The 10429-nt window shown below is 46.2% G+C and overlaps 1 protein-coding gene across 1 annotated transcript; it reads right to left on the reverse strand.

Moving 5' to 3' along the window:
* Nucleotides 1–415: 415 nt before the first annotated feature.
* CIMIP1 (ciliary microtubule inner protein 1) lies at nucleotides 416–9756 on the reverse strand. Its single transcript, XM_059898354.1, has 4 exons — nucleotides 9668–9756; nucleotides 7611–7692; nucleotides 6088–6189; nucleotides 416–577 (listed from the first exon to the last, which is right to left on the reverse strand). The coding sequence occupies exons 1-4, from the start codon at nucleotides 9733–9735 to the stop codon at nucleotides 416–418; spliced, it is 414 nt and encodes a 137-aa protein (XP_059754337.1). The 5' UTR covers nucleotides 9736–9756.
* Nucleotides 9757–10429: the final 673 nt, after the last annotated feature.

The following is a 10429-nucleotide window of genomic DNA, read 5'->3' on the forward strand; positions in this document are numbered from 1 at the left end:
TTGGGTACAGAAACACCTGGCCAACAACCTCATTACAACAAGGATGCTGAGAAGGGGGATTGAAGGTGACACTAAAGGTTTTAGACAAATACTTAAAAATGAAATCACATTGTGTTTTTAAAAGCTATACCTAGAAATTCCCATGGTATTAAAAAAAATCAGAGAGTCTATTTTGCTTTATTCATTGCATTAGCCAAGAATGAATGTTACAAGAATGTTCTGGAAGGGAGGCATTGATGAATTGAAAACGTCCAAGGGCTGTTTTGTGTTCTTTGCAACAATATCCCATGAGCAGATGGGGAGGGGAACCCTGTCCTTGGGGGGAGGCCGGGGAACTCTTCCTTTCCTGGGCATGGGCACCGGCGCCTGGCAGTCCACCCTTCCTTGCCCCAGGGGCCGGGGTCTCTGTCTGGACTCAGTGGACACCTTGCTTCGGCCAGTTTAGCTCCTTGGCATACGCCCCTTTGCAGCTTCTGATCTCATAATCGTGCTCCAGCCACTTGTTCAGGCCCGGCACCCCAGATCTCCAGCCGATGAAGCCCTGGGTCGTCTTTGGGACTGGGGGGGATGGGAGCACCTGGAATAGAAAGGCAGGGGGTTGAGTCGCCTCGGGCCACAGCAGCACGAGGCGTGTCCACGGAGGCATCAGGATCGGCACGCCTGATGGGGAAAAGACAGAAAGAACCACGGTACCGGCCCCAAAATAGACACACAGGTCAATGGAACAGAACAGAGAGCCCAGAAATGGACCCGCACTTCTATGGGCACTTAATCCATGACAAAGGAGGCAGAATATACAGTGGGGAAAAGGCAGCCTCCTCGATAAATGGTGTTGGGAAAACAGGACAGCGACATGCAAAAGAAGCAAACTGGTCTGCTTCTCACACCATGCACAAAACTAAACTCAAATGGATTAAAGACTTAAAGGTAAGACCTGAAACCATAAAACTGCTAGAAGAAAACATAGGCAGCACACTCTTTGACATTGGTCTTAGCAATATTTTTTTGGATATGTCTCCTCAGGCAAGGGAAAAATAAACAAATGGGACTACATCAAACTAAAAGGCGTCTTCTGCACAGAGAAGGAAACTATCAACAGAACAAAAAGGCCGCCTACTGACTGGGGGAAGATATTTGCAAACGTACGTGATAAAGGGTTAATATCCAAGATATGCAAAGAACTCATACAACTCGGCCTCAAAAAAGCAAACAACCTGATTAAAAAATGGGCAGAGGACCTGAATAGACATTTTTCCAAAGAAGATATACAGGTAGTTAACAGTCACGTTAAAAGATGTTCACTGTCACTAATCATGACCCCTGTCAGAGTCGCCATCATCAAAAAGACAACAAATGACAAGTGTTGGCAAGGATGTGGAGAAAAGGGAACCCTCCTGCACTGTTGGTGGGAATGGAAATCGGTGCAGCCACTGTGGAAAACAGTACGGAGGTTTGTCAAAAAATTAAAAATAGAACTATCATACTATCCAGCAATTCCACCCCTGGGTACTTACCTAAAGTAAATGAAAACACTAATTCGAAAAGATATATGCAACTCTATGTTCATTGAACCATTATTTACAATAGCCAAGATAAGGAAGCAACCTAAGTGCCCATCAACAGATGACTGGATAAAGATGTGGTCTGTATATACAATGGAATATTACTCAGCCATAAAAATTAATGAAATCTTCCCATTTGTGACAACATAGATGGATCTAGAGGATACTTAAAAGTGAAATAAGTCAGACAGAGAAAGACAAATACTGCATGATTTTACTTACATGCAGAGTCTAAAAAACAAAACAAATGGAAAAAAATAAACAGAAACAGAGACATAGAAACAGAGAACAAACAGGTGGTTGCCAGAGGGGTGGTGGAGGAGGAGAGAAATGGGTGAGAGAAAGTAAGAGGGACAAACTTCCAGCTGCAAAATAAATGAGTCACAGGGATGAAATGTACAGTGTGGGGAATATAGTCAGTAATTATGCAATATCTTTGTATGGTGACAGAGCGTAACTAGACTTATGGTGATCATTTTGAAGTGTTTAGAAATATTGAATCACTGTGTTGTATAATAAGAACGAACATAGTGTTGTGGGTCAATTATACTTCAAAAACAAAGAAACTCGTAGAAAAAGAGGTCAGATTTGCGGTTACCAGAGGCGGGGGCGGGGGAGGGGGAATTGGATGAAGGTGGTCAAAAGGTACAGACTTCCAGTTATAAGACAAACAAGTGCTAGGGATGTAACGTACAACAGGATAAATATTATGAGCACTGCTCTACGTTATATATGGAAGCTGTTAAGAGAGTGAATGCTAAGAATTCTCATCACAAGGAGAAAATAATTTTTTTTTCTATTTCTTAAATTTTGTATCTATATGAGAAGATGGATGTTGGCTAAACTTATTGTGATCATCATTTCATGGTGTATGTAAGTCAACTCATGAAGCTGCACACCTTATACTTACTTAGTACTGTATGTCAATTATAGCTGCTTAATAAAACTGGAAGCAAAAATTAGAAAGAAAAGACAAAAGAGCCAGGGTCCCTAAGTAAGGTGCAACGAACGTAAGCACGCTCCAATCAGCTGGCCTCAGAGATCACATTTTCCCTGAAAGTAACGATCACCAAACATGTCTCTTCATCTTGTAATGCTTAACACATTTAATTCACGACCCAATGAAACAATTTTTATTTGGTAAAAGAGCGAAAAAGAGAAAAAAGTAAGGTGCAGAAATATCAAATACTACAGTTCACAGTGCCTTTATAAAATATGTGGCAACATTGTCAGATGGTATCCTGGCAGTTATAGGTTTGATTAGAAGGTTTTATGATACATGTGTGTGTACACACACACCCCCCCCCCCAACCATAGATGCCACAGGAATGAAAAACAATTGAATTTAATTAAAAACTAGAAGGGAAATGGGATTCTATCTGAAATGAAAAAAAACCCCACGATTTTGTTTGTCAATTCCTTGAAATTTGGGAAATTTTTGGAAAATGAGGCTAAATGTTTATGCAGATTTCTCCCTTCCATTTGGAATAATCTTCTGTTCTGCTCTTACGGGGGGATTTGAACCAAGACAGCAGTGAGGGGTATTTGTTCCAGCAGAAGAACCGAGATGAAGAGGTTTAGTATGCTTGGGGTTACGAGTTCACGCTTGGCTCAAAGGATCTTTGAGTGAGGCGGTGGCTGGAGAGGACGGTCCTGGTGGACGAAGCCCCTTAACGTATATTCTTGATGAGGTATTAAAATTAATCTCTTGAGAGGCCCCATGCAAGGAGGGTCATGAACAAATGCCAGTGGGGCCAGAATTTCCTCCAGCGAGCCAGTTCTCCATGATGCTGAGACCTCGGGAACACACGGACCAGCTTTCAAGTCCATCTCCAACCTGTAAGAGAAATGCAGTCAGAACCCACCCTGGGATGCCACACTTCACCCACCAGATAAAGAGATGAAAACACCACCGTGAAGGAGCTTATGGGAGAATCTGTTGTTAATTCTCTGTGAAGGGCAGTATTACCGTCATCTACGAAAAATGAAAATGCAAACACTCTTTGACCTGACAATCCATCCTTAGGCATTTATCCTAAGACATCCTAATACCTGCACGCGCACATGCCAAGGCCCTGTTTGTCATAGCAAATGCCTGGACACAGCCTGCGTGTCCATCCATGGGGGACCCATTCAGCCACAGCCCCTCTGCACCATGGAAAACTACGCAGCAGTTTAAAAGAATGAGGTAGCTCTGTATATTCTCAGATGGAACGACTTTGAAGACAAACTGCTAAGAGAAAAAAAGATGCATAAAAGATGTAAAATATGGTATAATTTGTGTACTAAGGAAAAAGGGCTAGAGCCCTCCACATCCACTTGGATAGGCATATTGCATCTGGGGAAGGGTGCAGAGACGGGGGCAACAGCTCTCAGGAGTCAGGGGAGGGAAGGAGGCTTTTCACGGCATTGCCCTCTGGGGTGTAGGATGCCTGTTAAACCATAAATGTATTTTTAAAGGGTCTATCCACCTGAAGAGGGGATGGGAAGGAGGAAGACGGGAACCATTTCTTCGGCAAGGAAGGAAGCTCAGAGGGAAACAAGCAAAGTGCCTCTCTCTGCTGGATCGTGAGACTGGCCCTCCACTCCTCCCCACCCCCCACCTTCCACCCCCGCAGGCTGTGACAGGGGTGTGGCTTCCACACCTGGCCTTCTCCTAAGCAGAGGCTCACACAGGGGGAAATCAGGTTCCGTTTTGTTCTGGCCCCAGGACAGTTCCTCTCTTCTCCCCCCCAGAAGGGGATGCTGTTCTGATCTCTAGGTGGGAACGCTTCCTTTGAAAAGACGATGATTCTGGTGGCAGCTGCCACCCCGCCTGAGCAGGCACGGGGGCCATTTGTCAGGATGGCAGAGGGAGGGGCCCAGCTTCCCCAGGGGCAAGGCACTTACGGGGACCGCTCGTGGCCAGGAGAGACAGCAGGGTCCCTCACCCCTGGGTCCCCTTCTGGGGTGGAGGTGGGGGTAGGGAGGTGGCAGAATTAAAACCCAGCTGTGGAGAACTAGCAGAGCCTCTACCTGCCCCTCTTGCTCTGTCCCCTGGCCAGCCCTAGGCTTCCAGTCGGAGTTTGTGCGGGCAGGGTGGGTTCCGCACGTGTGTGGTTCATTGGAACAACCACTGCATTTCTGGGCACAGTCTCCCAATAAACTTACTGACCCGGAGCAAAACACTGTGTCTACAAGGGTGCTCCTTGCAAACTGGGTACAACCTAGACGTCCAGAGATAGGGGAAGGGTATACAAATCATGGTCGACCCATACAATGGATAAAAATGCAGTCATTAACATAATAATGATTTGGAGTGCTACATTTAACTGCATGGAAAGATATATAGGGTATATTGTTAAGTGAAAAATGGAGATTACAAAGCAGCCTGTGGAGTTTGGTTTTTAAATATATATATATGCATGTGTGTGTATGTGTGTGTGTTTATTGAAGGAGCAGTCAAAAAATAACATTTAAGAGTATGGCTCTGGAATCAGACCCACTTGACCTTGGGAAAGTTATTCAGCCTTTGTCAGCTTCAGTTTCCTCATCTGCCAAATGGGTTTGATGGCAATTATAGCCACTTTCCAGGGATGTTGTGGAAATAAGATAACCATATAAAGCACTCAGTATGGGGAGCAACTAAAGGACAGGAATAAAATAAGAGCTAGCATTTATTGGTGGTATATGGAGGCATAGAAAACATCTGGAAGGAACTCCCCAAAATGTTAACCATGGGTCAGGGTACATACAGATGTTTTAATGTATGATTTATATTTTGCTGTATTTCTAGAAAAATCAGTGAGTCTCTATTGTTGTATAATCAGGGGGGAACCCTCTCAACATCTCAGTGGAATGCATTCATTCATTCATTCATTCATTCGGCTAACAGATCGTACCCACTGAGCAGCCACTACGAACGAGCTGGCCACCCCATCAGACCCTGAGGGCGTCAGGAAAACAAAATCCAGAGCCTAACTCCCCCACCCCTGGCCGCCTTCACCCTGAGTTTTCATCCGCTCTCCCCATCAGGGCACAGAAATGCCTTCTCCGTAGCTGGGCAGAGAGCAGAACCCAGGATTAAAGTGACAGACGCATGAGAGGAGACCCAGGGACATACAGAGCTCAGCAACTTCTAGAGGCATCTACCCTACATCCACAGCTGATGGGTCTCAGGTGGGAACACCATCTAAGTCTTCACCCCTCTGGACAGCCTGGTCCCTCACTCAGCAACAAGAGCGATCTCTTAAAAAGACAATTCTCAACACGCCGTGGCCCTGCTTCCCACTGCAAATCGGGCTCAGATCCCAACTCCTTCCTCTGGCCTCTGAGGTCCCGCCCGTGTAGGGACCAGTAACCCGCTGTGTCTCTCATGTAGGCGCTTGGAAAGGGCTGGAAACCCGCCTCCCCGCAGGCCGGGCGCCGCTGTGTTCTTACCTGTGCAGGTGGCTGGGCCCACCTGCAGCAACACCGGAGAAACACCATCTCCGGTGGGGTTGATTTCTTACTTAGCAAAGCAAGTACTTAAAAGGACTTTGCTAACCTTGATGTATTTCTCCACTGGGGTCACTGGCCGGATGCGGAAGCGCTCGGGAAGCTCGATTTTGGGCTTTGGGGTGGCAGGCTCTTCTTCACACTTGATCAGCTGAAACACAATCCCCAGGGATGGGGCCCCGCAGGGTGAGACCTCGGAAGCTTCCCCTCACTGCCCCCTAGGACAAGGCACTTTACAGGTAAGGCGGTGCTCAGATCACAGTTAGAAAGGGGCAGAGCAGGGACTGGCCAGCCTGCGTGTGAGCTCAGCCCCAGGCCCTTGCAGACTGCCTATTTACACCCCTGCCGAGTGATCTGAGAACACGTCACAGGTTATGGACTCAGAGTAAAACATGGCAGCAAGGTTCAGGACCAACCTGTAAACTATGAGGAGAGCCTCCATCCCCCCTTTTAATTTTTAAAGCAATTTTGAACTCTTCAAAAACCCAACTTAATTACACATAAGGAATATTAATATAGACTCTTTTATGCATATTATATTAATAAGGACCCATTTTATGCATATAATTTCAAATTGTGTAACTCTCTAAGTATTAAAAAAAACTCATTAAGAATGCCATAATTTCAGCGCTAGTGGGACGGGGTGAATTACAAAGGGGCTTTACGCTGCCTAGAATCATGAACATTTCGAATTATGCGGCCTTTGTGCGATTCTGCCTCCCTCCAGAGAAATGTGGTTTCCTCATGTTGTGTCCTGGAGATCACGTGGAAGGTTGCAAACCACTGGCCACAATCCCAGTGAAGCTCACACAAGCATTCTGCAGGCCTGTTGGTGTCTTATAAATCCAAGCCACTATTCTAGACTCAGAAGATTTCATTAAAGCATCTGGATTTCTGGACTCTCTTGAACAGTCAGAAAATACAGCCAGTCTGCTTGCCTGGTAGCCCTCAGCCGGGCTGATGGTGGCTGCCTCTGGATGGGGTCAGTGGTCTCTTTGCTGGTGTCCCCATCCCTCCCTATTAATTATGCCTGGTCCTTTTCCTCGTTTTTGTTTCCTATCTGGTGTAGGAAATACCAAGAGTATTTTCCTAATAATCATGCCGATATTCACTTGGCCTCTCCTCTCTTTCCATCTGAACGTCACAGTCACTCAGTGAGGCAGTGAGGACTATCACCCCATTTTACAGATGGGAATTCCAAGGCCGAGTGGCCCTGGAATCAGCCAGACCAGCATCTCCCCCTGGTGCCTCTCTTTCTGAGCTGTGTGACTTTGCGCTTCTTTGAGCTCAACTTCCTCATTTGGAAAAGGGACATCAAAGAGCAACCCCCTCCGCACAGGGGTTGTCGTGTGGGTTCAACGAGCTGGTTCGGATGAAGCACCTAGAACGTGCCTGGCACATAACATAGTAAGTGCTCAATACATTTGTGAATGGGAGGAAACTTCAGATGTCAGCCGTCTTGGCCTACAGCATGCTCTTTAAATTTATTCTTGCAAATTATACACTTCATAACCATTTATTCTTGGAAATGATTGATTCTATAACCTCCGAGCTCATCAAATTTACATTTACCTCCTCGAGGGGGGTTGTTAAAAATCCCCAGTTCGGGGCCCAGTTTTGCCGTGCTTCGTTTTCAGCCTTCAGGCGGTACTTCCTGAAAAAGAAAGCTCTTACATGCCAGACAACATTTGAAAAGGGTTAAAGTAGCAAACCCTAAGGTGCAATGGGGAGAAGTTTACATTCTTCAATGCATCTGGACTGAATGATGATTCCGTGTCAGGGAGGGAGCAGGAGTCCCTGTCGCTGGGGACTTCCCACTAATGTAAGGGAGACACATGTCTAAGAACCAGAGATGCTGGTTGGATGGTACCTCGGGGAGCAGACAGGACTGGGGCTGACTCTGCCCGAGGGGTCATCTAGGAATGGAATCCTTGTTTTGGGGGCCCCTGGACCTATAGTAATGGGGGAGTGTTAAATCATTATGGAGGTACATATAAAGTTCCTTTGTTTTCAGAGCAAGGACCAGGGCAGAGTGAGTGAGAAGGCCCTGGGATGCAAAATTTAAGGAGGCGCCCACTCTCAGGTTCTTGCAAGTGCAGAGCCAGCACCTGCATGACCTTGAGATGGAGCCCCCCCCGAACTATTGCACTCCAGATGCCTCACTCATCCCACCCTAGTCCTGGCCCTGCTTTTCCTCCACATTGAATATAATTTATACATAACTACCTAGGAGCTGAACTGAGTTGCAGTTGAAGAGCGGGTGTGTCACATTTTGCAAAAATCTGATTAAACATTTATTCATTTTGATTTTCAAGTTTCTTTTCCTATTTTGGAATCAATATCTGCACCTCAAGCCCCCTCTGATGTCTCAACAGTTTCAGAGGCCCTGGCCAGGCTCTTTCCCTGGGCACTGAGCATTTAAAGCAGAGTCTTATTTCCAAGGGAGCTGTAACATGAGACAAAAATATGAGCCATATATGTAATTTAAAATTTTCTAGAGCCACATTTTTTAAAAAGTAAAAATCAACAGGTGGACTTAATTTTGGTATCACTTTTTAGGGGCATGAAGTTTTTGAAATCTAGTATTTTACATTTACTGCTCACCCCAATTTGGAATAATCACATTTCAAATGTTCAATAGCCACTTTGGACATGGGACACAACAGTCTAAGGGCTTAATTGGCTCTGTTCACACAGGAGGGGCCATCTGATTTGGGTCTTGAAGGATGAGTAGGAGTTTGTTTGGTGGGGGAAGAGAGAAAAGGGCATTCTAGGCAGAGGGAACAGACCCTCTAATACCCTGCTAGGTAGTATTTCCTATCGTGGGTACTTGGATAAAAATAAAGATTTAAAAAATAATAATAGCATGTATTTATTGCAAATAATACTGGCTTTCCATTTTCAAGAGTGATATAGTTTCCTATAAAAATAAGTTCATTAAGTGAAACAAAGCTAATTTAAAGAAAAATATGAAGTGACTATTACAAGGTTTTCAAGGAAATGGTAAAAGTCATAGAGATGACAATAGGATAACTGAAGTTTAAGAGGTAAGCCATGACGGTTTGTTGTTGCTAATATTTACTTACTTGCATCTAAATTAGTAACTTCCCATACTGGTTAAAACTTCAAAGAGATGGGATACTATTTAGCAATGGGATAGAATGCCAAATAAAAACATCCATTACAGATGTCTGCTGAACATGAATCTTTTAGAAAATGGATCTAATCTTTATATTAAAACTTCTTGTTCAAAAACCAGGACAAGCAAGAGAGAATGTGAAGTGCTCTCATTCGAACTGAACAAACATTAAGATTTTTTAAACATTTGGTAAATATTAAAAATAAGCACACATCAGTCGTATCTCAACAAGCAAAGCTTTGCAGTGGGTTGTAAAGCCAGATGCAAAATCTTTCACGCCTTTGTGGTGTGCCTAAGAGAAGAGAAAGAAAGGCTCTTTCGTCCCTAACACTGCCCCCTTTCCGCAAGGCCCCCGACCACCTCCAGGGCACGCTCTTCGCGCCCAGAGGTCGACAACCTCCAGGACTCGGTGGGGAAACTGAGGCCGCCAGGTTGAACACTTCAGGTGGGAACAGCCCAGCCCACTGGGTTACCGGTTCCCGGGCGTTACCAGATCTCGTCCTGGGCCACGAGGTTCATGCGCTCGGCCGCGGCCCTGCTGATGGGCTTCTGCGCCATGGGGCCTGGGGTCTTGGAGCGCCCGGCACGCTTGGGCCCTAGGCTCAGCGTCTCACGTCGCCTAGGAGACCGGTTGCCAAGCAACGCAGGACGCGGAGGCGGAGACGGCGCAGCACCTGGCGAGGTTGTGGCCGCCTGGCTTCGCGGCTTCCGTGCACCCACTGCCAACCTCAGTCCGCAGCTGCGCTCTTCGCCCCCCTCCCTGCCCACCTGCCTGGCTCGCGGGTGCAGCAGCCCTTCTCTGGGGAAAACCTTGGGGAAACCTCAAGACCTTACATTCCCTCCTCCCTTTAAAATTTAGACCCGTCATGCAAGTATACAGGCCAAGTGTACCAACCCTAAGCGTACCGAGCTTAATGGATTCCGTCATAGAGACCCCTGTAACCACCGCCTGGGTTACGAAATAGGTCACTCGACGCCCCGCCCCCCAGCCCCCTTCGACTTTTCTCGGCAGAGATTTGTTTCATCACAATTTGAACTTTGTGTAAGTGGAATCATCCTGGCGTCGTTTTTGCCTGGCTTCCTTGGTCCAGTGTTACGTTTGAGAGGTTCATCCATGTCGCTGCGAGTAGCCGGGGTGGGTTCACTTCGATGTGGGCGTCACTGGGGCTGAGTTTTGGGGCCTCCATGAAAATGCTGCTGTGAGTTTCAGCGCACATGGCTTTTGGAGAACATATGCATGCATTTCTTTGGA

This window comes from Balaenoptera ricei, chromosome 15, assembly GCF_028023285.1.
Source record: "Balaenoptera ricei isolate mBalRic1 chromosome 15, mBalRic1.hap2, whole genome shotgun sequence".
In the NCBI taxonomy this organism is placed as follows: domain Eukaryota; kingdom Metazoa; phylum Chordata; class Mammalia; order Artiodactyla; family Balaenopteridae; genus Balaenoptera; species Balaenoptera ricei.